General features: G+C 38.9%; 1 protein-coding gene across 8 annotated transcripts in view; it reads left to right on the top strand.

Moving 5' to 3' along the window:
- Positions 1-27495, top strand: part of git2b (G protein-coupled receptor kinase interacting ArfGAP 2b) — a 41674-nt gene that overhangs the window by 12939 nt on the left and 1240 nt on the right. Inside the window, exons 7-20 of one of the 8 annotated variants that reach the window (XM_030149613.1) lie at positions 4229-4323; positions 4420-4465; positions 4586-4591; positions 4692-4740; positions 4846-4918; positions 5004-5101; positions 5207-5318; positions 8019-8170; positions 10588-10740; positions 15322-15531; positions 15692-15781; positions 16367-16449; positions 18224-18379; positions 25192-25255. In XM_030149613.1, the coding sequence (XP_030005473.1) occupies positions 4229-4323; positions 4420-4465; positions 4586-4591; positions 4692-4740; positions 4846-4918; positions 5004-5101; positions 5207-5318; positions 8019-8170; positions 10588-10740; positions 15322-15531; positions 15692-15781; positions 16367-16449; positions 18224-18379; positions 25192-25255 (1387 nt within the window). Of the gene's footprint in view, positions 1-4228; positions 4324-4419; positions 4466-4585; positions 4592-4688; positions 4741-4845; positions 4919-5003; positions 5102-5206; positions 5319-8018; positions 8171-10587; positions 10741-15321; positions 15532-15691; positions 15782-16366; positions 16450-18223; positions 18380-25191; positions 25256-27495 lie in introns of all 8 variants that reach the window. The other 7 variants (XM_030149612.1, XM_030149611.1, XM_030149615.1 and 4 more) reach the window with 7 other exon arrangements.

Here is a 27495-nt window from a genome sequence, read left to right as displayed (position 1 = left end):
GAAGCGGAAGTCCGCCACCCTCTCCACACAGTCCCCGCTGATGTTCAGTGGCAAAATGTCTTCTCGTTTCCTCCTGAAGTCAATTTGGACCTCCTTGTGACCTCCAATCATGCAAAAATATACACTAGTATAATGTTCAATGCAACATAATTATGCATTTACAGTATTTATAATATGATGATTATAACTGAATCCTATTAAAAGAGTATTGTAGGATATAGTTGTTTTGTACCAAGGTCACAGTACGTAATGTCTTACAACTATGATACATAATAAAAACACAGAAAATGGCAATGGGTCAAAATTCAATAGCACAGAAATGTAGGTCACTACCTACATTATATATTACAACTACATTACATAATAAAACAGAAATATTTACAAGGAGTCCAAATTCTATAGACTCAAAATTCTACAGCATGGATAAATAAATAAATAAAACAAAACAAAATAAATACATAAAATCATTGGTTAGATTTCATGTCTATGATGTCCAACTCTAAAATGAACACAGATTATTTACTTCAATGTCTATGTGAATGAGTGAATTTAGTATTCTCTGATGAAAATTTTCAGTTATACACATATATTTAAGCTTATTATGATACAGAAATGTATGAGAACATTATTATTAACATTCAGTACAAATTCATATAAGGGGTCAAAATTCTATGAGGTTGGTCAGTTTTCCAAACTAGAAAAGTGACCCAGGTCAGATTTCCATGGGGTCAGGATTCTATGACACCTGTACTAGACACCAGAACTAGGACTAGGCCTAGGACTAAAACTAAAACTGGAACCAGTGGCTGGATCTACAGCTGTTGTAAAAAAAAAAAAGAACTAATTTAATATTTTTTGGACTCTGGCATTCTTTTTTTTTTTTTTCTTTTACTTAAGTTTTTATTGAAATTTTGTACACACATATTTAACAAAAACAACAAAAAACGAACGAACCAACATTGCTTGGGTCCATTACACACATTTCATAACATTCTCATTATCCAGTCTTTCCATCATTCCAAGCTCTGTAAACAGTCCATTTATTCCACTTTTTGTCCATTTCAGTTTCCTGTAGTCACAGTCTGAGTCACCCTTTCCATTGTATATATTCCTTCAATAATTGCGATACACTGGTCCTGTGCTGGTGGTTCTGTCCTTCCCCAGTTCCTTGTAATAGCTTTTTTGCAGCCACTAAAAGTACTTTAACCAAGTATATATCATTTCCCGCTATATTTCCATCAGACAAGTTCCACAAATACAGAACATCACAGCACATTGGAATCTCATACCCCATTATTTGTTGTCGTACTCCACACACCATTTCCCAAAACCCAATTATTTTATCACATTTCCAAAAAAACGTGTGTGATCTACATCAAATTCTCCACATTCCCTCCAACATTTCTGCTGCCTGTTTAACTGCTTACTTTTCTTCTTTGGTGTGATTAAGAACCGCACCAGATTTTTCCAGGAGAACTCCCTCCAGATCCATGAACTAGTGGATGTTTGGTGTATCTTCCACATATTAAGCCAGTCATCATCTGTAATTTCCACACTAAGCTCCTTCTCCCAAGACTTGGATGTTCTACTGTGCTTTATCTGTGGTCATATTTGTATTGAATAATGAAATCTATGTTCCAGTGGTAGCTGAGCAGGGCAGGGTTTTGCTGTTTCTGTATTAGAAACTTACAGCATGGGAACTTTATACAAGCATGTTTTTGATGTTAAACTTAACCAGTGCAGGTTCCCCACACGTCCTGGAAAACCTGCAAAACCTGGAAAATGTTTGACCTGTGGATGGAAACAATTAATCCACTTTCAACTAATTGTTGATAAGAATTTGCTCAATTAAATTAAATTTCGGTTAATTGCCCTTTTCCACAGTGGGATTTGTGGTGTTGACAGCGGGCGGCTGCGCTGCGACGCCGTGGCTGGGATAGCCGGTCATTGAACCAGATCATGGCGTTGATGAGTTAGAATGGTTTTAGGGACATGGTGGACCCAAACATTGGGCGGCCATGGCAGAGCGGGTCGTCCAATAACCGAAGGGCTGGCGGTTCAAATCCCGCTCTGTCCTAGTCATGTGCTGTTGTGCTGTGTCCTTGGGGAATGACACTTCACCCTCCTTGCCTCCACTGGTGCGTATGAATGTTCAGTGGTGGTCGGAGGGGCCGTAGGCGCGGACTGGCAGCCACGCTTCCATCAGTCTGGATGCAGATGTAGTTTACCACCACTAGAGTGAGAATGTGAGGGCGAATGAATAATGGATCCACTGTATGCACTTTGAGTATGCATTCATAGAAAAAGCGCTATATAAATCTAATCCATTATTATTCATTCATTTTCTGAACCCGCTTTATCCTCACTAGGGTCATGGGGGTTCATCACAGGGCTGACGTATAGAGACAAACAGTCACTCTCAATTCACACCTATAGACAATTCAGATTAATCCATTAACCTGTCAGTGCATGTCTTTGGATGGTGGGAGGAGCCGGAGTACCCGGAGAGAGAACCCACGCAGACACGGGGAGAACATGCAAACTCCACACAGAAAGGTCCCACCCCCATCAACCGGTGTTGGAATTGAACCCAGGACCTTCTTGCTGTGAGGCACGAGTGCTAACCGCTGCACCACCGTGTCGCCCTCGATTAAATTAATTGTCGGTTAATTGCCCTTTTCCACAGTGGGATTTGTGGTGCTGACGGTGGGCGGCCGTGCTGTGACGCCGTGGCTGGTACAACCGGTCATCGAACTGGATCATGGCATTCATGAGTTAGAATGGTTTTAGGGAGATGGTGAAGCCAAACATGGGGCGGCCGTGGCTCAGATGGTAGAGCGGGACGTCCAATAACCAAAGGGTTGGCTGTTCGAATCCCACTCGGTCCTAGTCATGTGCTGTTGTGTCCTTGGTCAAGACACTTGACCCTCCTTGCCTCCAGTGCTGCTACTCACACTGGTGTATGAATTGGTGGTAGTGGGAGGGGCCGTAGGCGCGGTAGCCACGCTTCCATCAGTCTGCCCCAGGGCAGCTGTGGATACAGATGTAGTTTAACTCCACCAGGGGGAAAATGTCAGAGCAAATGAATAATAGATCCACTGTATACGCTTTACGCACAGACTGGCCTGTCTGTTTGTGGGAGTGGTGCCCCCACAAACAGACAGGTCATCTGGACTATCTGGTCAGTGAGACAAGTTGAAAACATCCTCCAAGCTCCTGATCCAAGACACAGTTATGTCCCACAGTCACCCAGCTGGCCATGGGAAAATAGGAAGGTGTCTCTGCTGAAATCTAGCTCCATCATGTTGCAAAGTCAGAAATGCCCATTTTTTTTAAACTGCCCCTCCTCAGAACCATTTATTTTGTTGAATTTCTCTGTTGAATTTCTTTAGTTCTACTCCATAAATGTCATTGCCTGTTCTGTATCTGATGGTTCAATAAATCAATCATTAAGGAGTATGACATGATTTTTTCATTAAGTATATAAACAGTATTTAGCTTTTATTCTTACAGACCCTATTGAATGAGAAATTCAGGTTCTCAGGAAAATCACTGCTTATCGATTAATCGTTCATCGATCAATAAGGTCCCTAGCTTGACCAATTGTCCATTCATGTCCATTCAAATGAGAAAAAAGGTCAAATGTCCTGGAAACAGTTAAGTTATCTTGGAAGATGATGTCTCCTCCCCCGGCCTTGTGATGTTGTGTGTCTAAACTGAGATGAAACAGAGGAAATAGTTTTTCAGTGATTTATTGAAAATGTACAGTTATTTTTAGGGTAAGTGCAGGAGAGAAAGTAAGAGAGAAGAGGCAGTAGAGTTTGGAGTTGTCCAGTTGAACATTATAACTCCAGTTCAGGTTAATGAAGTGTTCCGCTGTAATCTGTGGGTGTGTTTGTGTTATTCTATCATACATTTGTCATTTTTATTTTTCATAGATAAATTATAGCCATAGACTGCACATCAAATGTCTGAGTAATAAACATAGAAACCATCTGAGTAAATGCAAGTTACAGCTGTAGAAATGAACACTAACAAAGAATGAGGGGAATGGATGAGTGTATGATGGGAGAACTGCTGTCTGTAGTGACTGAAAATGTCCCGGAAAATATTTTCAGGGAAAGAGTGGGAACCCTGTAATGCTTTTTTTTTTTTTTTTTTTTTTTGCCTTAATACATGGCATGGCCGTGTTTCTGATCTGTGACCTTTTTATTCCTAATGTGTGCAGACAAGCTGGTCATCAGGAACTGGCAGAGAGGCTCGTGGAGATACAGTACGAACTCACTGACCGCCTAACATTTTATCTGTGTGGTAGAAGACCAGGTAAGAAGATGCATCGAACACAGATGTGCATGGCAGTGTTCATACAGGCTTTATGTGCTTTCAACCAGGTTTTTTGTTTTGTTTTGTTTTTTTAAGATCACCGTAATGGGCAACACTTCATCATTCCACAGATGGCAGACAGGTAATGGAAATGTCCAAATGTCCAAATGCTATCTTTATTTTTGGTATGTGTGAAGACTATGTGAAAAACTGATAACACAAGTCCAATCTGACTTTTCCAACGCTGCACTGGATGAATTAGAAATAAGTAAGTGTCTTTGCTCCTTTTCCTGTTTCCCGTCTGCCTTTTTTTCGGTGAAACTTCATCAATAGATCATTTATACATTTTAATCTTTTGCCCAAAGCAGTCTCGATTTGTCGGAGTTTGCAAAAGCTGCAAAAAAGAAACTCCAGTCGGTAAGAATTGCTTAATATCGGATCCAGAATATACAGTCACAATAAGCTGTTGTCATTTCATTCTGTAACCCCCACCGCTTGCTTTACTTTTCTTTTTCATTTTAGCTTAGTAATCATCAGTTTGAAGAACTTGCCATGGATGTGTATGATGAAGTTGACAGAAGGGAAACAGATGCAGGTAAACTTCCTGGTATTAAAAAGACAAATGCGTTGCTGCAGACTTCATCGCTCTATTTCTTATGTTGCATTTGTGTTTATTTCAGTGTGGTTGGCTACTCAGAATCATAGCACACTTGTAACAGACACCACAGTTGTACCTTTTCTGCCGGTCAACCCTGAGTATTCGTCAACTCGAAACCAGGTAAGTAAATGCACCACTTTATCTTGATGATGTTTAACAGCGTGAACAATTTAGTTTGTATTTTGATTGTTTATTGTGTTGTTTTTTTTTCTTTTCCCTCCCCAGGGTCGTCAGAAGTTGGCAAGGTTTAGTGCTCATGAATTTGCAACTTTGGTCATTGATATTTTAACTGATGCTAAACGTCGACAGTGGGGTAACTCCTGTGAAAGTCCCAAAGGTACTTTTTAATTTTTTTAAAAAGACTTGAAAGATCTTATGTTTGATTTGTTAAGTGGGTGTTTCTGTGAAACTGGTCCGAAAACAGGACAGATGGGCTAAAAATTCAAACGAGATGCAGACTAATGTTATGAAGCAGGTTTGGAAGAACTTTGGATCTATTTAAACCCTTAGGGGTCCACGGTCACGGTCCCATGACTGAATCACATGACATTTTCAACACGTCGTAGCGTCAGAAGTCGGTCACATAGACCACTGGGGACAATTGCATTCGGAAGTGCGGATGTGAAACACTCTCCCACTTTTTATTTGATGTGGATAGAGCAAATACAACTGGATATATGATGGTTTGAAATCGGAGTAAACACATGAACAAATGAATAAAAGTTTGAAAATGGGGGGGGGGGTTGATTTCTGACCATATCTACGTCATTTTTTGTCCTTTTTCAAAAAAGGAGAAACCAGAGAGAATGCCTATGTAAAGCTATGCTTTTATGTCAAATATTTAAGTATAGTTTTAATTTATTACTATTTAGATTTTATATACCTCATATTTGGAACCAATATTCACTTTTAAAGTCTTTGAAAAGGTTCGTTAAGCATCTTTGTGTTATTTATGCAATAAATTATGTTAGTTTTTCAAATCGGATTTTATACTTTTTGGGTGTGTTTGGCCTTTTGTGTTGATATAGTAAGTTAAAGTGAAAAAATAATAGGCAGCTGCGATAAATGAAGTTGTGCTGAAAAAAAAGGCACCAAACATGGGTATAGTAAACATTTCTTTATATAGTATATAAAGGCAAAATCAAAAGTACTTAAAAACGGCCAAAATAGGCTCAGACCCCTAATGGTTAAAAATACTTACTGTGATAAAAGAGAAACTATTTTTCAGATGAAAACATTTTTATTTGATGCTCATACATAAATCCACATGTAACACGAACACCGGGTTTCTATAATGAACTCCCCCGTCTTTTTCTTTCAGTTTTTTTTCCAGTACTCACACTATTACACAAGTTAAATCCACAGACAACTCAGTAATATCGGAGTTTTACCCTGAAATTAGGACTAGTCAGTATTCCAACAGTGCACCGATGATTCTGCAGCAGCGATTACCCTGACGGAACCAAGGGAAAAAGGACACAATGATTACACGCTACTATTTTTTAAAATATCTTTTTCTTCTCTCACAGGTGTATTTTGGGAATCGATGTAAATATTCAAGGCAGAGTGTTTGACAAAAATGACCGCTGTTGAAAAATCACTCATGATTTATTGGTGTTTAAATGTTCAGGTTCTGTATGTAACACCAGTGGACACGATGGGTTCCACATGTAACATCAGTGGACACGATGGGTTCCACACCAAATCTGGAATGAGACTGAGAATGATGAAAAACCCACATGTGTGCATTAGAAAAACCACTAGGATCAACACATTTAACAGTGTCTTTATTTAGAGTCTATAGAAGACCATTGACACACATGCTTTCACATCTAATGCACTGACACCTCGGGAGATTTAATGTCCATATTTGGGTCCTATTTTTGGACCCAATATTTGATTATAAATTCATTAATTATGGGATGGCTCAGAACAAGAGGATTATTTTGTTGCATTTATCTGAGGTCATCATTAGGTCCATCCTGGGGGGAAACATCTCTACATTTACCTTTTATTATTGGGTCTGAAAAGATGGAAAAGTGACAGATACTAAAATAAACTCTGTTTCATGGACAGACCTAGATACAAATGACTCTCCTAAACTGTTAAAGGGTTCATATTTGTCTAAACCCACTTTTCTTAGTCTGTGGTTCATTACCTCCACCAGGAGGTATTGTGATCACTTTGCTTTGTGTGTGTGCGTGTTTGTATGATTGTTAGCAAGATAACTCAAAAAGTTATGGACGGATTTTCATGAAATTTTCAGGAAATGTTGATACTGGCACAAGGAGGAAATGATTAAATTTTGGGGGGGGGGGGGGGGGGGGGGCAGATCTGTCTTGGCGGAGGTCTGCACTCTCCTAGTGCTGTACTTGTTTCTTTGTGTATTTGGACCCTAATAGTTCATACAGTTTGAATTTGAACCCTCCAGCTGCTGCAAAACTATCTTGATATTAATTTGGACAAAAATCCAGTGGATTTCTACAACCTGTTTGAATTCCTTCTTAATTAGTTCTGTCTATAACTAATTCCATGTCCACATTTACACATATAAGGTCCAGACTTCAGACGAACATTTCTTCAGTATTTCTCCATAATTGTTTGTCAGCAGCAACTGTTGTAGTCCATACTGAAAATATGTCCAAACTTGGAGCCCATTACCTCAAATGTTCAGTTGTTGGTTGAACGGGACAGAGCAGCACAGCTGACAACCTGGAGGGGGCGGGGCCTGAAGTGGCTCATGTGCATTTAAAGGGCCAGCGCTCCAAACCACCTTTCTGGTGTCATTACTCAGAAATAGGGTTGAAGATGGACCTGTGGAGTTGAATTAATGAAGAATTCAGACCCAAGCAGAGCATTTACAGTTTATGAAGACCACAGGGAAATGATGGAAAAAGAAGAATTCCACTAATGTCACTCCTTTAATTAATCAAATTGTTCTTATGTGTGTTGTATGTTTTATTATTGTGTTTGGGTAAGCTCCTCCCAGCTGGGCTTGTTTGATCTCTAACCCTCTCATCTGGTGGTCTACCTACAGAGAATGTGGAGCTGATCCTTCAAGGAATGGATAGTCACCACAACAGCGAGAGCCTTGACAACGACCAGCCAGATTATGACAGTGTGGCATCAGATGAAGACCCAGTGCAAGAGGCAACCTGTGGTGACAGCTGCAATGATGGAAGGACCAAGGTGAGGAATGTTTTCATTGTATTTATCCTGGGTTCCCACAGGGTCTTAAAAGTCTTGAATTTACAAATCTTCAAAAGGTATTGAATTTGACATGGTAGGTCTTCTGTTATGTTGCTATAAACTTGTTCATCATAATGTGTTTAAATGTGTCTTAAATGTCCAACTGCAAAGACGGTAACGTTAGTCTACTCAGTTCCACCTGTTTCAACTCGACAGTTTATATTGAAATTAGGAACCAGTTTTCGCAAACTTTGCAGCCCCTGGTGAGAAATGACTTGTCATGATGGGAATTAAGGCGCTGAAGTAAATAAGTAAATTTTCCTTAATTCTAGGAGTCACAAATTTTGGCCAGTTTGCCTGTGAAATAGGCATTAAATTCTGTTCTAAGTAGTCTGAAAAAGTCTTAAATTTAATTTGTAGAAACCTGTAGAAACCCTGTTACAGAGACATGAAGTCTGATCTGATACATTGAACAGCTGTGTTTGTTTTTATCCTGAGTGTCCAGTATCTGCCTTTGGGGGCGTCCAGGGTGTGAGGGGTCTCTGATAATTACACTGGCTTTCAGCTGGAGTCTGCCAGTGTATGTGTCATGAAGGGGAGTTAGTGCGGTCCTAATCACCCGTTCTGCTGCTGTCACCACCTGCTGCAGGTCCTTCCTGTCCTCTGCAGTACAGCAGCTGAACCACACTGTACAGCAGGAGGTCAGGAGGCCCTCCATGGTGGAGCATTAGAGGGTCATTAACAGGGGTCGGGGTAGGTGGATCTGCTGAAGTCCACTATCATCTTCTTCATCTTGGATGTGTTCCGGTCCAGGTTATTGTTGTGACACCATTGCCGCAGATGCTGGACCTCCTCCATATAGGCTGACTCATCCTTATCCTTAATCAATCCTATGACAGCAGTGTCATATGCAGATTTGATGATGGGGAACAGTCATGGGTGGAGAGAGGGAAAAGGAGGGGGCTGAGGACATGCCCCTGCGGTTTACCAGTATTTAGGATAAGAGTGAAGGAGGTGTGGTTTCGTACCCTGATGTTCTGAGGTCCGCCCAGGCCCAGATTGCCCAACTTTTCAACCAGTTAAAACATGAAGAGCGCCGGGTCGCTGTGTCTGCACGTGCCCGCCATCTTGCGTAGTCTGTTAGTCATAATTGTCTTGAGTCATATTTTTAGCCAGAAATCTACATAATTTTATTCTCCTAACACTATTCGCTTTTCCATTGACCCTCAAATTGCGCAAATATAACTTGTGCATAAAAAATTTACCTAATGGAAAAACGACAATTTCGCCAAAAGTCTCATTTTTCGATAAAAAGTTAAGACCTTTTTTTGCAACTAGATTCAGGTGAATAAAAAAACTGGATGTTGACGTACGTTACAACAAGTGACGAAGAAGAAGAAACATGTCATGCTATGTGTGGACACACCAGGAAACCCAATCATTTTTTAATTTAGCACGAGATAGAGGGGTAATATATAATAATAATGAATATATCTGTAAATCAACACCATATTTACGTTCGTCACCATGTTTATGGAATGACTTCTCGTGTCATCTCTCGATAATAAATAAACAAATAATCGCATTTATGATTTAATGGAAAAACTGACATTAGGCACTTCTGTTTTTTCAACATTTAGTAAATATTGGTAAAGTTTTGCGCAAGATGTCCGATGGAAAAGTGACTACTGCTGCTTCATTTTGCATTATTGGCTTTGTCCTGAAAAAAATATGACTTAGGCCATTGTTTCCTGACCTTTTTGAGCCACGGCACATATTTTACATAAAAAAAAATCACAAGACAGACCACAAAACAAAAATGTCACAAAAGGTGTATTTATTGAAATATTATGCAAATCTAGTCTCAGTTTACATACTCAGTGCGACATTGTTGCGTGGAGTTTGGACTGAGGGGGATGTGTCAGCAACAGCTCGGACAGACCCCCCCAGCTTACGGATTGAGGTCCATCGTAGTGTAATAGAGGCATTTCCCCTCTGCCCCAACCCAGTCCTCTGGTCCCGGGGGTAGCCCGCTGATCTGTGCATCAGTAGGGAGGGGGGATTTATCAACAGAACACACCGCATCGGGGCCTGACAGGCCTGTTCAGTTGTACATCACTGCGCAGTACCAATCAGATGAAACTGAATAATCTTCTATGGCACACCTGATGATTTCTGATAGCACAGTGGTTGGGAAACACTAACTTAGGCAGATATGCTATGAGGCTAACGAAATGCAGTCCAATGCGGAAAATGTACCTCTGCAATGACAAACATAATTCAACCTGGGTCAAAAAAGCTACTGTGCATGTTTTTTCAAAGTAAGATAAACAGGATGGGACTTCATCTGTCTGTACAAATTTAACTCTCTTGCCTTTTTAAATTGATCTTCTCCTTTGTACCCTATTCTGCTGCAGAGTTCTGAGTCATCTGACCTTTCCGATGGACCAATCACAGTGCAGGAATTTATGGAGGTGAAGACAGCACTCACTGCCTCCGAAGCCAAAATACAACAGCTTCTCAAAGTCAACTGTCATCTTAGTGAAGAGCTGCGCTTGATGCAGAGCAAGGTAGGCAAATTCAAGTAGGAATAGGTGAAGAAATCAGAAATGTGCTGCTGATTGTGTTTGTTTAAAATCAGTATGAAAGTCTTTTCTAATGACAACCTTGTGATTAGTTACATGTTATTAGAAATATTAAGAACTTGGTCTCAATACAAAACTTCAAATCACTACTCAAAACTCACCTGTTCAAACATGCATTTTCTTGAGCCCCTTTGTTCTCTTTGTTCTTTCTGTTTTGTTTGTTTGTGAAGTGTCTTTGAGTGTCCAAAAAAGCACTATATAAGCGTGATGCATTATTATTATCATTATTATTATTATTAATAGCAGTAGTAGTTTCTTGTGTGATGTATTGAATTTGAAGTGTATTTACCGGCTCTTAAGACTTTTTCCTGTGAATTGTTGGAAATACTTCACAGAACAGTACTTTGCTACAATTTCAGCAGATCCTCCCAATAATTTGCAAAAGAGAGAAAATGGCTGAATTACTTGTAGATTTCCAAAATTAAAAGTCCTGTGACAGTGAGACCTCCTCTGACATGCTTTTTAGTAAAACAGAAAAACAGAATGTTAGTGTGAGGAACACTGAGCCCAAAGACAGATATTAGAAGAATGAAGTTGTCCACAAATGGTGACCACGGAGATCATGACACTCCCAGATTATACAAAGGCAGAACTGTTACACAGCCTCCACACAGTGATTAGTGTGTTGAGTGTGGCAAACTCCGTGACGATAACATCTCTCAGTATGTAACTTATTTAGGACCATATTCGCTGGCAGCCAACAACATCACAACTTTTAGATTTTTTTTTTGTTTGTTTTTTGCCTTTCAGTTCATATCATCCAGTTCCTTATTTATTTGTAAATAAATAAAGAAAGCCTTTGTGTCCTTCCTGTCCCTACCTGTCCCACTGTCCTAGACTTCCTCATACATAGTTGACTGTTTGATTCCTAGTTGGATCCATCTTCTGATTCCATATATTGATCTTGTCCAACTCTCTAAACCTCCAGATGTTGAACTCAGCTCCATTTGACATCCCCTTGAACCACCAATATTTCCTCCAAATCCCATCAAAGCTCTGATGCAGTTGGATCCACTTCTACAGGGGTTGGACAAAATAATGGAAACACCTTCACCTCAAGATGATAATGCCCCAATCCATACAGCTAGAATTGTTAACTCTTTCGGTGCCAGACAGTTAAGGGGCTAATAAGCCTTAAAAGTGCCACAGAATTTGGCCGTTTTTCAGTATTTCGCGTCGTTTTTATAATCGAAGTCTGAATCGTCATCAGAACTCATTTTCTAGCAGATGGGACTGTTTTGACAGATCGCTGTGTTTACAATATTACTACAAAATGGCCATCTAATTTGCATATGATTTCATTCAGAAATTGATTCATAAAATTTCCCAAGCAGAAAACGAAACGCGAGCTCTTCCTTAGTCAAAAACCGCTCGGTAACATCCGACCAATTGCTACTTAGATTCAAAACGCACCGGACGCAGCTGATTCATTATTGATCGTAATTTGCAAGAAGATTTGAAAGAAGGTCATCGAAATGTGAGAAAGAAATAGGGGTGGATGGTTTGTTTGTACACAAATATGGCGTGTTCTCCAAAGCCGATCTGATCGGCCCGTGGCACTTTAAAGGTTGTATTCATAAAGCCGATTTAATCAGCCCATGGCATTGAAAGAGTTAAAGAATGGCATGAGGAACATTCTAATGAAGTTGAGCATCTCGTATGGCCAGCACAGTCCCCAGACCTCAACATTATTGAGCATTTATGGTCAGTTTTAGAGATTCAAGTAAGATGTCGATTTCCACCGCCATCGTCTCTAAAAGAGTTGGAGGGTATTCTAACTGAAGAATGGCTTAAAATTCCTTTGGAAACAATTCACAAGTTGTATGAATCAATACCTCGGAGAATTGAGGCTGTAATTGCCGCAAAAGGCGGACCTACACCATATTAAATTATATTTTGTTGATTTTTTAAGGTGTTTCCATTATTTTGTCCAACCCCTGTATATCATTCATGCATATAATAGTGAAATAGTGCCTTTAATCCGTATCCAGCTCCATAGAATGAGCAAACATGACCTTTGACCTGAACTCATTTGAATATCATGATGGAAAATCCAGTCAAATCATTAGGTTGGACTTTCCAAATCTAACAGAACATTCTTTTCCACCTTGGAGGTTGGTTGGTGTAAATCTCTTCAACACACTATATTTATCCATCAAATATATCAGCTGTAGAATCTACGAGGAGGGACAGATGTTCAATTTGAAGGACAACTAAGAAGGTTGAACACTGATTCATTCCATGTAGAAGTGAATGGAACATCCAACTGATCACCTAAACATGTCTGATTTACTCATGTTTGTTGTTTTTCCGATTTGAAGGATTAGTTGCTTTAATGGAACTCCCTTCCAGCTGAGTCAGTCATGTCCCTATGAATCCAACAGAGTTCCAGATTTAGTTTTACAGACATTATCAGGATAAAGGATCCATTTGGAGATGATGGATCTGACTGTTTCACTGCAGGAACTGAGTCATGCATCAGTGAACATGGACCAAAAGGATTTTAGAGACACAATTATGCATTTGACTGAGACACACACACCTGTTTATAACATAAATCCAAAGTGGACAGAACAAATAGGAGACCAGGACATGTCCTTTTATCCACATGTTGTGACTCAAGATGACCTCTAAGTAAATATTTTCAAATTCCAAAAGATTGTAAGGATTTAATGGATGTTAGTCCTCTTTAGTGACACAGAACATCTGAGTACACTGTCATTTCAGAATTAAAACTTAAAACTTAGTGTGTGTATATATATATATATATATATATATATATATATATATATATATAAAGGACATTAATTTCTGCCCTCTAGCTGTTTTGCTTATAAGGGAAAAAGCCCCCCTACATGCAAAACAACTATAGTTTAGTTTTTTGTCCTTTTGATCCAGTAATTCTTAACTTTTTCTGCCAAACACTTAACAGTGTGTTTATGTTGCATCACATCTTGCTGATGAACCAAATTTGCATTGTTAGAAAATATGCTGTAGATAAAAAAGGACACAGCCTTTTTTTATTTTCTTCAAAGCCTCACAGTTACATCCATACCATACCATACCATACCATACCATACCAACTTTATTTATTAAGCACTTTAAGAACTTTACAGCTGGCTAAAGTACCGTACACACATCATAAAACAAGGAAATAAATAAGTAAAAACAGTGATCCTCTCATCCCCTTCACATTGGCTACAAGACAGTTTTACACAATGTTCTGCCTCCACCTGCTGGTTTATTAAGTCCTAGACTACACTGCTTTTTCTCATCTCAAGTACCCTAAAGCAGTACTTCACACAGACCTTGTATATGTGTCTTCACTTGCACATCTCTAAACCTTTATCACTAAGACTCACTAAGTTCTCAGTGTTCATTGAACACAGTTCAGACCAAAGATTTGTGATGAGACAAACCAGTTTTACGATGTTGTAGGTAAAGGTTTTGAAATGGGTTGTGAAATGACCCGTCAGCTCGACACAGACCGGTGGACGGCATCACCAGTATTTGTGTATTTACACTGCAAATACTGTTGGGATAGTCTGTATTTATTAGAGCTCACTCGAACACATCTACACCAGGGGACCGCTCCCAAAAATAGGCAATATATACTGAAAGTAGAGCTCTGCTACAGACTTTATTCAGCCATGAAAACCCTGAAAGGCTGGCAGTTATCACACAACAGCAGCTGTTAATACAGTCCGCCGACTTGTTTCATGTCATTGATCGGAACTAGAAATGTGTCAGTGTTGCATACTGAAGATGACTGAAGCACATCTAAGTTACAGCTCATCTCATCATTCTGAAAAGACCTGTTCTGTCACATGTAGTTTCATACATGTAAGTTATGAGAATACTTCCATCTCTGACTAAATCGATGAAGTTTTACATTTAATTTTCCAGGGGCTGCCTGGGTTTTAATTGCCTCTGTGTAACTAGATTTGATGTTTTATAATTTGTTGACTTATTTGTTGGTACAAGGCAGAATCACCAACACAAGGGTAATGTCTATAAATGTTTAACAAACTGCACAATATGGGGCAACCAAGTACTTTCAATTAAAGGCTTAAGAGGAGGAAGAGAGACGAACATGACAAGGAACATATACACAACAGATGGGTTCTTTTGGGACAGGGCAAACTAGATCTTTCCTTCTTGACATCGTTACATAGAAAGTGTTGACAAAAAGTAGAAAGAACTCTTTTTGTTGAACAGATAACTGATCATTGCTGTCTTTGACTTTTGAGTGTTGGTGTAAATAAGGGCGACTGCTAATACAGCAGTGTTTTGAAAGGATCACACGAGCGTTGTTATCAACACAGCATTTCCTTTGCGAAAGAAACGAACCTTGTGTTTTGAGAAAAACATGAACCAAAACAAGGCAGAGGACATAGAAGACTTGCTTTTCTAATGGAGGCCTAATTGTTTTGTATTCTATCATTGATGTCTGTCTAAGCTTCATCCCTGCAGCTAGACTTGAACTGAAACATTTGTTGTGTGCAGCTGAACTCCCTGCAGACTGAAAACACAACACTTCGATGGCAGGCCCCCAGTGGACAACAACAGCTCCAGGGGCCCTTCGGTCGACACCCTCCCCGTGGGGGTCGCGCTATGTCCATGTATGAGACGGGTTCTACTCCGAGGCAGTACCCCAACCGAGCTGAAACAGCCCGCCACGAGGATGGAGTCCTTTTACAACCCTTTCCAACTAATGTAAGCACAAAAACACCAATGTTTCTGATTAATTATTCTCACAGGAAAGAATAATAATGCCTGGCTCGGGGCTGGTGTTGGTTTTTTTTAATGGTTTATTCATTCATTCATTCATTGCATCCCAATAGAGTATGCTCAAATTGCTGTGACCCCTTTCTAGATTGGGAGGGGTCCTTTGGGGACGGCTGCTTCCTCCCTCCCTACCTTCCCCTCTTCCCTGTCCTGGTCGTGGGATGAGAGATCTCGAAGGGTTAAGTACTGACGTTCCCCACAGTTGAGAGGCAGTTTTCGGGACAGCACAACCTGTCCCTGTCCTTGACCCCACAGTTGTCTCTCTCCTGCCCTGTGTCCTTAAACTGCTTCTTATCAGTGTGGCCTTCCTGCCTGCATGCACACACCACTGTGCATCTGCTGTTGTTGACACTCTGAACAACCCCAGTGCACTCTCTCTCCATAGAGCTTTTTTTTGCTGATGTAAACTTGAGAAGAAATGATGAAATGCGGCACCACAAAAATGCTGTTTAAATGTCCCTCAAAGATCCAACACAAAATGCTTCTTAGCTGGCCACTGATCAGAAACCTCAATTTCTTCACATCTACTAATGGCATCGCCTGCAGTTTGCACCGTTGGACTCAAATGGTTTAATATTTTCTGTCTTTTCCTCTTGATATGATTATAATAAAATGTGATCTTGGCTTTATCAGAAATGCATGATTCTGATTAAACTGGTGCCGGCATTTGTGAATGACGAACTTTGTGCCGTTGTAGCGGGTCTTCTGTGTTTTGCAGTGTGTAATATTTGACTGACAGTGGTCTGTGAATGTCTCTGTGTAGGGCTGCAGTCTGGAAGGACAGAGTACAATGCTGGAGAATGACTATGACTCTACACCAAACCACTCTGAACTAGAAGAGGCTGGGTAAGAACCTCATGTTTAACTTGGGGCCCATCCGTGCAAAAATGCAGCGATTGTGCAAATCACTGATCTTTTCATGGACTGTAATAGGACTGTGTACAGGATTTCCTCATGGAGTGACTGTGGCCTTGACTTTCCTCAGCTGATGAATGTACAGGCATGTGTTAGAGGCAGGTTTTAATAATAATGATAATAATAACAATGGATTAGATTTATATAGCGCTTTTCTATGAATGCATACTCAAAGCACGTACAATGGATCCATTATTTATTCACTTTCACATTCCCCCTCTGGTGGTGTTAAACTACATTTGTAGCCACAGCTGCCCTGGGGCAGACTGTCGGAAGTGTGGCTGCCAATTTGCGCGTTTTAATATCCAATTCTCTTCTAATAAATATGGATAAGAGCATAGGAGATAATTACCCAATCCCAGTTCACCCCTTGGCCCTCCCCTTTAGGCCCTTGCACTTGGCACTACCCCTTGAAATGGAGTTTGATTTATTTATTTATTTTGCACATACATAACATTGATCAAAGTCCTAATAAAACAGTAAAGGCTAAAATGGCATGTTTTAAAGCCTTCACCTTATGAATATATAAACATTATAAAAGTTATCAGACTACCACAATCCATACACATTCAGAATTTATATATATGTGTGTGTGTGTGTGTGTGTGTGTGTGTGTGTGTGTATATATATATATATATATAAATAAATGCAATATCATAATTGATTTCCTTAAATATTTTTTAAAGGATATCTCTGATGTGCTTTTTCCAAGAACATGTGAACATTGGCTCCATAGTTTAAACCCTCTATACCTGATACAAAGCTGAGCTGTAGATGTGTCACATTTAAATAAATGAAAATGTTGATTTTGACGAGTATTGTGTCTATGAACTGCAGCACTGGTTGCAAAATACAAAATGAAATGCTCAGGCAAGTTTCTTTGATTTTACAGAATTTTATACATAAAAATATACATTTGGTAAATATTAATATCAAAAATTTTAAGTAAATTTAGTTTGAAGAATAAATTAGCAGAAGAAGTTAGTGGCTTAGAATGGGTTGCAATTCGAACGAAGCGCTTTTGTAAGATTAATGTTTTATTTAAAGTTGTAACGGGTAGTACCCATGCCGTGCAGATTCAAGGCTTTTTCAGGAGACAACAGGAGCACCGTCTATGGTCTTGTGATGATTAATCCACTTCCATTGTTGGAGTGGTGATTTGGTCACTTCTGGACACGGGCATGGATCGCATTCACACGGCAACGTACCATTTTAGAGTACAGGCAGTCCGGACCCAGGACTACCTTCAACTGGACTCAAACACAGAACGGTTGCATTCACATGGATAAAATTAAGCAGACTTGGGGGTCCAGCGTATTCGGATACAGACTCGAGTATGCTGTGTGAAAACGCCCTAACGGTTGCCATTTCAAATAAGTACTGTAGCCTTTCAGTGATATGTTAAATCAGCCCATTGACTTTGGAGGTTTGCATACATACTTTAAATTGGGAGTTTTGTGACACTTCTATGTAACTACAAACTGTTATTTGGAAAAGTCATGAAAACAGACGCAACTGCCACAAACAGGGAGAGAGAAAAAAAACAGTGAAACTTTGAGATCAAGTTAATTGAAACCTTTTTGTCACAGATAACAACAGCCGATCTAGCCGATGCCACTAAGATAGAGGTCATATAATGAGAGCAGAGTGTGAACTGATAACTTTGTTAAATCCAAATTCATCCGTTTTTCCTCTCTAATTTTAGCAGTCCTCTGCAAGCTACTGAAGCAGTGGAGCCAGGAGAAGAGTGTGAAGAGGATGGAACCCTGCCGTGCACAGAGGACGTCATCTGTAAGACAGAGCAGATCACTAAGAACATCCAGGAACTTCTGAGAGCTGCCCAGGAGACCAAACATGAAAGGTAGGTTCTGAGGAAGGTCTAGTTAATATCAAGTATTGAAGTGTGTCCAATTATGTTTTCTAAAACGCTTACAAATAAACCACTTAGAAAGGTACTTTTTACTCCCCATTTTAACTGTGACTTGTACAGTGAATTCCATCTTTAAAACCAGCAGCACTCAGATATCAGAGGAGAGGACTGAGCCTGAACACTCCCACTCTGAGTAGTAAAACATGACAATGCTGCTACTTTAATAACAAGAAATGATGAATGATCTCCATTTTAAGTCTCATTGTATTTTTTTCTCATTTTATAAACTATGCTCTAACTAATACACAAAACATATAACCTCTGTTACTGTATTTTCTGTTAATTCTAAGTGCTACCCAACAATGGAGAGTTCTGAGCAGCTGCTAGTGTCATTTATTTATTTAATTTAACCTTTATTTCACCAGGAAATAAAGATCCCTGTGAGATTAAGAACCTCTTTCCAAGGGAGCCCTGGTCAAGAGGCAGTATGAAATACAACACACAGTTACAACATACAAACATTTACAGAACAAGTCAAACTGTGAAAAACAAGTGCAAGTCATTGAGTTAGGCTGTAGCACTTTGAGTTTGGATTTAAAAGCATTCAAGGAGATCAATTCAGTCAGTTTTCAGTCTTTCAGCAACACATTCCATGTGCAAGGAGCAGAGTACACAAATGCTCTTTGACCCAGTTCTGTACAGACGAACGGCACAAAGAGGAACAAATGATCATTTGATCACAGACAATAAGAATCAAGACTTCTTCTTATTAAACTACAGATATAGGAGGTAATAGTCCAAGTATGTCCTTGTAAATAAAGGTGTCACAGGACAGGCCAACCCACTGGGAATAAAATTCAAAGTGTCATGGCTTTAGAATTAGAAATAAACCTCAGAGAAGCAGGATAAACTGTGTCCACCATTTGAAGACATTTGGACAATGCATTCATATAAAGCAGATCTGTATGATCTAACACCGATTTAAAAAAAGTGGCAGTGACAAGACGCTTTTTTACATCAAAAGAAAAACACAACTTATTTCAAAAGTAAAAGGCCAGTTTAAGCTTTAACTTCTTTACCAGGTTTTCAGTGTGGGGTCTGAAAGTGAGGGACTCATCAATCCAGACACCAACATACTTCTACACATGCACCACCTCTAGGACATTTACCTCAGAGTAGACACTACTGGGATACTTTCAGACAACTTCTTAGAATTTGAAAATAGCATCATCTTAGTCTTTTCAGTATTGAGGACAAGTTTCAACTGAAGGAGTGAGTGCTGGACAGCATCAAAACTCTAAACTCTAAAACTCTGTCACTCTTTACCCAACTCCAGTAAAGACCAGTGTCAAGTACATGGTTTAAGGAATCTGTAGTCACAAAAGTAAACAGCTACACTTGACATGGAGCCACTTAACTGGGAACGTTATACTGTTTTCAGTTTTGAAGAAAAAAAAAATTAACAGAATGTTTAAAGTGTCTGACTCCTCAGCATCCTAACTCTAGGTCATGTGGCTAGAGTTGGCTCTTAGATTACCAATACTAAGTTACAGCGTTTGTAACAGGGGCTTGAAATCCTTGAAAATGCTTGAATTTCAGTGTTGTTCTCAAGGTCTGAAAAGTGCTTGAATTTCAGTTTAAGTGCTTGAAAGTGCTTGTAATTATAACGAAAGCTACTTACAGAGGTGATACATTTTAGAAAATAAAACTTTACATCAAAAAAATCACATCAAAAATGAAAATTAGCAGGTGTTCTCAAGTAAAATCCAGGCACATTTTTATCTTAATCTTTGTCTCACACTGCAAAAATCTAAATCTGACCAAGTGTATTTTTCTCATTTCTAGTCCAAATACCTCATCACACTTAAAATTAGACATAATCACCTAAAGAGTAACTTTTCAGTGAGATATAAGAACTGATTTATAGACAATAGAGCTAGAAAATCGTATTTCAAGAAATCTTACCAAGATAATTTTCTCTTGCTCCATTGGCAGATTTTTTTTTGCTTAATTCAAGCAAATATTTTGACTAGAAATGAGAAAATACACTTGATAAGATGTAGATTTTTGCAGTATGGTGTGAGTGTGTCTGAAGAACGGCAAGTGGCTTCCCTTTTTTTGGATAAAACTTTGTGTTCTCCTTTAATTTCCAAACGTTTTGCTTTTATTAAACAGAGTTTTAGATGTTTATAGGATAATACAATGTACATCATTGGGATAAAATGCGAAAAAAAAAAAAAAAATTGTGAGTGTATGTATTCCTATAGATGTGCATTTTTAAGGTGCTGTCCTGGAAAAATTTGAAAATGACCCTTAGAGGTGCTTGAATTTGACCTTGAAAAATATGTTTGAACCCTGAGGCTAATGGCTGTCGGTAAACTAGCTAAGGAAGTGTTACATTGAAATGAAGATGTGAAAGTCATTTACAGCTCCGTGACAGTCCAAGGAGCTGTGCCTCTGCATAATCACAACTATCCTCTTTCATTTTCTGTTGTTTTTGTGTTTTCACTCCATTCAAGCAGAACACTGACATCCAGTAGGTACAGCTGCAGAGAGTTCAGCCACTGTGACATTCCATGTATGCACTCTATAGTATAAAGATGAAACTGTCTGCTTTTGGTAGCTCTGGTGCTGAATGCAGCTGACAGGAAATACGCCTCACATGACCCTTTATTCCCCTGTGAGCTGTCAGTCATAGCAAGTTGAGTCAGTCAGGGTTTGTGTTTATGCCACTGGATTTATTTATTTATTTTTCTTTAATAGTAGTTAATTTACTTGCATTGTCATCCATTTTCTCCACTGTAAATGACTTTGAATAGTGTCTTTACTTAAATTCCTGTAAATACATATTAATAAACAGAGCTTTGTGGAGCCCAGCTTTAATTCCTGAATAGGGATGTAACGATTACCGGTATAACGATAAACCACGGTGAAATTACCAACGGTTAGTGTTACCGTTTAAATTCTAATTATCATGATAGCCGTTTTTGATTACCGCACTTTTAGGGGGAAAAAAAACCTATGCAAAGCTATGCTTTTATGTCAGATATTTGAGTATAGTTTAATTTATTACAATTTTGATTTTATATACCAAATATTTGGAACCAGTATTCACTTTTAAAGTCTTTGAAAAGGTTCGTTAAGCATTTTTGTTTTATTTATGCAATAAAGTATATACATTTTTCAAATTGGATTTTATAAAAAATTTTTTGTTTTCTGTCCTTTTATGCTGTTATAGTAGGTTAAAGTGGAAAAAAATAATAGGCAGATGGTATAGAATAAGTTGTGCTGAAAAAAAAGATACCAAACATGGGTATAGTAAACGTTTGTTTATATAGTATATAAAGGCAAAATCAAAAGTACTCAAAAATGGACAAAATGGCCTCAGACCACTAAAGGTTACTATTTGAATGTTTCTATCAAGAGAAAGTACATTGTGCCTATTATTTTATTTTATTTTATTTTATTTTTTTCAAAATACAACTTGGTTAAATTATTTCAGTGTGTGTATAAGTACTTTTTGAATATTTTGAGCACAATTTCAACAATACCACGATAATGATAACTGTGATAATTTTAGTCACAATAACCATGATATGAAATTTTCATATTGCTGAATTTTCTAACTTTTACTGGAGCTGACAGCTGTCTCCTTTATTGACTAAAGTTACGATTGTTATAAAACAGGATCCTGGTCTTGTTAGTGTTTATATTCCTGTTTTATTAATATACACCAGTGAACAAAAGAAGTGACTTTCCTATTGTAGATGACCAGTTTGAACAGAGTCATAATGCTGATTTACTTTTAGTTTCCAATCGGCTGTTTTCCATTACATTTTAAAGCCGTTCACTTCTGCAAAACTAATATTGTTATGAACATTTCACACATGCTAGACACATTTCACCCAAAGCTGATGAATCAAGCTGTTGGATCAAATAAGCAACATACACTCAGTCACAGGGAGTGGTCGACATGTGCGGTTTGGTTTGTGTTCTGGGTTTAGGTGCTGGACAAAACACTAGACACCAAACACAACTGGGTGTCCAGAAAGTCCCTATACAATTTAACACATTTATTACAAAAGCAAATGCATAGGCAGATCTGTGGAAACTGTTACAAAATTGGTGTATATTTTGATAACTGCCATATTTTACTCCTGCTGCATTTCTTCTTTTTAATCACTGCTGCTTTTTGAATGAGTACCCTGTTAATGTTTGATACCCTGGATGAGTGCCCTGTTAATGTTTGGTACCCTGGATGAGTACCCTGTTAATGTTTGGTACCCTGGATGAGTACCCTGTTAATGTTTGGTACCCTGGATGAGTACCCTGTTAATGTTTGGTACCCTGGATGAGTACCCTGTTAATGTTTGGTACCCTGGGTGAATAGCCTGTTAATGTTTGGTACCCTGGATGAGTGCCCTGTTAATGTTTGGTACCCTGGATGAGTGCCCTGTTAATGTTTGGTACCCTGGAAGAGTAGCCTGTTAATGTTTGGTACTCTGGGTGAGTACCCTATTAATGTTTGGTACCTTGGATGAGTACCATGTTAATGTTCGGTACCCGGGATGAGTACCCTGTTAATGTTTGGTACCCTGGATGAGTGCCCTGTTAATGTTTGGTACCCTGGATGAGTAGCCTGTTAATGTTTGGTACTCTGGGTAAGTACCCTATTAATGTTTGGTACCTTGGATGAGTACCATGTTAATGTTCGGTACCCGGGATGAGTACCCTGTTAATGTTTGGTACCCTGGATGAGTACCCTGTTAATGTTTGGTACCCTGGATGAATACCCTGTTAATGTTTGGTACCCTGGATGAGTATTCTGTTAATGTTTGGTACTCTGGGTGCATACCCTATTATTGTTCGGTACCCTGGATGAGTACCATGTTAATGTTCGGTACCCTGGATGAGTACCCTGTTAATGTTTGGTACGCTGGATGAGTACCCTGTTAATGTTTGGTACCCTAGATGAGTACCCTGTTAATGTTTGGTACCTTGACTGAGTATCTTGTTAATGTTCGGTACCCTGGATGAGTACCCTGTTAATATTTCTAATAGCAGTTCAAAACTAAAGCTGTGTGTGACAGGTGCTAACTGTTTGTCTGTGTCTGTTATGAAAAAGGCCTTAATGTTTTAGTTATTTCTCAGACTTCAGCAGGACACATTACACCATAGTGTAGACATAGACAGACCACCACAGTGAAGTGGCTCCATACACTGACCTCCACAGATTCAGTGCCAGCCCATATGGTCTGAATTCTTTATTAATGTCAAATCAGTGGTGGGTGGGGCCATCAGAACTAACAAGGTGACTTTTCCATATCTAAAAGCTGCAGATGCTCCCCAGTGGATTTGTTTTGCTTATTTAGTTTTAGTTTTGTTTTCGGCTGTTTCCTTGTTATTATTATACCGGGGCGGGCGGGGGTATAATGTTCTTTACATGTGCCTTTCTTTTTCTCTTTTGAAAAGTTTTTGAAAAGATTGAAAGTTAAGACTCAAAATGAATGCCTGGGTAGGCAGGGTATCAGTGAGCAGGAGAAGGGATTAGTGAGCCAAGTCCTCATCCTGTGGTTATAACAGACGGATCCAAAACTACAGTTAACAAGTGGTTCCAGGCACAACAAACCCCACCCCTCACATGTATTGTAGTTTATTTTGGCATCAATCCAGCTGATGTCATCATGTCTATACGTGTGCAGATGTCATATCAATTGCCTCTCTCTCTCTCTCTCTCTCTCTCTCTCTCTCTCTCTCTCTCTCTCTCTATATATATATATATATATATATATATATATATATATATATATATACACAGGGTGGGGAAGCAAAATTTACAATATTTTGAGGCAGGGATTGAAAGACAGTGTATGACCAATTAGTTTATTCAAAGTCATGAGAATTTATTTGCCACAAGAAAATTGACATAATAAAAATGTTTTATTCTATGTGTCCTCCTTCTTTCTCAATAACTGCCTTCACACGCTTCCTGAAACTTGCGCAAGTGTTCCTCAACTATTTGGGTGACAACTTCTCCCATTCTTCTTTAATAGTATCTTCCAGACTTTCTCGTAATAGTTTTGCTCATAGTCATTCTCTTCTTTCCATTATAAACAGTCTTTATGGACACTCCAACTATTTTTGAAATCTCCTTTGGTGTGACGAGTGCATTCAGCAAATCACACACTCTTTGACGTTTGCTTTCCTGATTACTCATATGGGCAAAAGTTTCTGAAAAGGTATGGATAATAGTGTTAGGTATGATTATGACATCAATATATGTTTGGTTTCAAAACAATTGACGTAGTGCCTGGTGAGAAAAAACAACTAAATGTTCATTGTAAATTTTGCTTCCCCACCCTGTATATATGCCAAGTTTGAAGTAAATTGAAACTAAATTTATGTTTTTATAGGTATGTGAAATTAAGTAAATGAGGGGAAAAAAAGTTTTAGAAAATTTGAACTTTGACCTACTTTTCCCAAAATGTAACTACATCTATTCTGGGTCACTAGCAATCTATAAACCCAACCAATAGTTTTGCTGCTACAGTGTTAACAAAGCTGTTAATAAACCATACCAAAAACAATAGCCCTTACCTCCCCTGTGGGGGGCGGGGTCAAACTGTTTGACTGACACCCAGCTCTAATGCAGGAAGTGTGTGTAATGAACTGTCATAGCTTTACTCTTCACATAAAAGCAACATGAGCTCATCCTGCTCTGTTTGATTTCCATTTAGACAAATGTGGATGCACTGCTGTTTTTGTCACAGATGTGGTTGATCTGTTGTCTCTGTTTCCCACAGCTTTCTGCCATGTTCAGAAAATATCTGTTTGGCTGTGACAGAGATGGCCGCCCTGTTTCCCAAGGTAAGATGACTCCTGCAGGGTGGTGTCCCTCCCCCAGACGCCCAGGGTTTTAGTGTTTGTTTACTCAATGGCTTAAGGCAATCTGACACTACATTCACACTGCAGGTAAAAGTGGAAAATGCAGCTTTTTTTGTCCATATGCAACTCATATCTGAAGCAGAGGAACCAGACTAGATCCATATTTACATCTGTAAACACAGTGGGCTACATGTGACCACACACGTGGTCACTTCAGGACCGTAGACTGTTCACACGAGTCTGATGGCAGTCGCATTGAAATTATAATTTCAACAATCATGTACAAAAATCAGATTTCAACAAAAAAAAAATCTGAATTGAGCATTAAGACCTGCAGTGTGAACGAAGTGTAAGATGATTGGTCAAGATGGGTTTGTCCACTACATTACTGTGTTTTATGATTAGGCAAGACAGCGCAAATTTATTAGTATAGTAAAATTCATACACAGGGCAAAGAAATGGCAGAGACAGGTTAAGAACACACAAAACAGAATCAATAAAACATCAATAATAATCAATTACAATACAGTAAAAGAGAAGAAGTCACATAGAACCCTTTCAATCATTCTAAGGTCAGAGGTCACAGTACAGGCCTGTCTCACTGTTCCAGAGTTTCGCTCATGGAACTGAAACGCAGCTTCTCCCTGTTTAGTCCTGACTCTGGGCTCCAGCAGAAGACCTGTCTGTGAGGTTCTTAGGGTCCCAGATGGTTCATATGGGACCGTATGGTTCCACTGTTTTCTCCTGGAGGATTCTGTTGGTTCTGTAAACTGACTTGAGAGTCTGGTTTCGACCAGCTCTATATGCAAAGTATCGTGAATAGTGATGTCCCCATCTGGATTTTTTTGCCTCCGATTCAATTTTTTTTAAATGAGTTTTGCCGATTCCGATACGATACTTTTTACTATTAAATTTTGATTTTATAACAACCATGCATTTCTGGTATATGGTTAACATTAGAATAACTCTTCCCAGCATTAAAATTAAATGCAACCAAAGTATGACCCAAAGGTTTTATTACGTTTCATAACATAAACAACATTTGTTTTTTTAACAAACTTACACTAAGTCAAGCTATTTCAAGAGCTAAGTCCAATCTAGTATTTGTGGTAAATTATACCTCTTATTAAAAAAAAAAAAAAAAAAAATCCTACTATATAATACACGTTTTGTGTCCCATCGATGTTGCAGCACCGGAGGGCGTTTGTACGGATTTTCCTCAGCCTTCATTGGCCCAGTCGCCGCCAAACTTGCCAAATGAATACAAACATTACCTGACTATCCACTAGGCACAATTTTATGTCCCTATTCAAATGTTGTGAGGTACGCTGGGGGCGATTTTAGCCTCTCTCTACTTTGAATTCTTCATCCCTGCCGCCATACTCCATTTTCGGAAGTGGTTATGCTGCCGTTCATTAAATTTCTACTGCTAGCAGACGATGCTACAGTGTGAAGGCTGCAGTTCACCATTGCTGTATGAATTTTATCATGCTTGACAGGCCAATACTAAAAATTGATGGTACTGAAATAAGCAAACTGCCTAAATGCATAATTGTGTCTTGAAAATATTCCTTAAATATCCACTCCCAAATAATGTGAACAAATAACATCACGACAGTTTTTTACAAAATTGCTGCTGCTCTTGCTGTGTCCATTTACAGTCATGTATTGGCACTTTTCACACTCAATGACACCACGGGTACAATGCCGCTAGTAATAATACTAATGAATAATCAAGCAATCAGGTAACTTAGATTTTACATAAAAAGTCTGGTCAGAACTAACCCTTTTCTTCTCTGTTCTCTACATTCAACTTCTCTGCAGTCTCATAGTTCTCATACTGGGTCATGTGATACTTTTGTAAGTGATGAATCTAATTGGTTGTATTAAAGTCAGCCCTGATGCTCCTCCTCCTCCTTCAGTTCACACATCTTGCAAGTTGTTGCTTGACTTTTGTTTCTTTCCAGACAAAAGTATTCCCACACAGCGGACATGTTGATGATGTTTTGTTTTTATTTACTGAAGCTGTTAAGCAGAACCACGCTGAAAACTCATGTGAAAACTGGATCTGGTCACATGACTAAATCTGTCTTCTAAAAAATGCCAGATCAGCAGCTGATACTGAGCTTTAGATGGGATCGGGACATCCCTAGTGATGAGAGAACGTTTGTAATGATTTGGCGCTAAAAAATAAATACAATTTGACTGATTGAACATGTCAG

The sequence above is a fragment of the Sphaeramia orbicularis genome, chromosome 12 (genome assembly GCF_902148855.1).
Source record: "Sphaeramia orbicularis chromosome 12, fSphaOr1.1, whole genome shotgun sequence".
NCBI classification, from domain to species: domain Eukaryota; kingdom Metazoa; phylum Chordata; class Actinopteri; order Kurtiformes; family Apogonidae; genus Sphaeramia; species Sphaeramia orbicularis.
The sequence above is the reverse complement of the archived record's forward strand: the minus strand, read 5'-3'. Positions and strand labels throughout refer to the sequence as shown.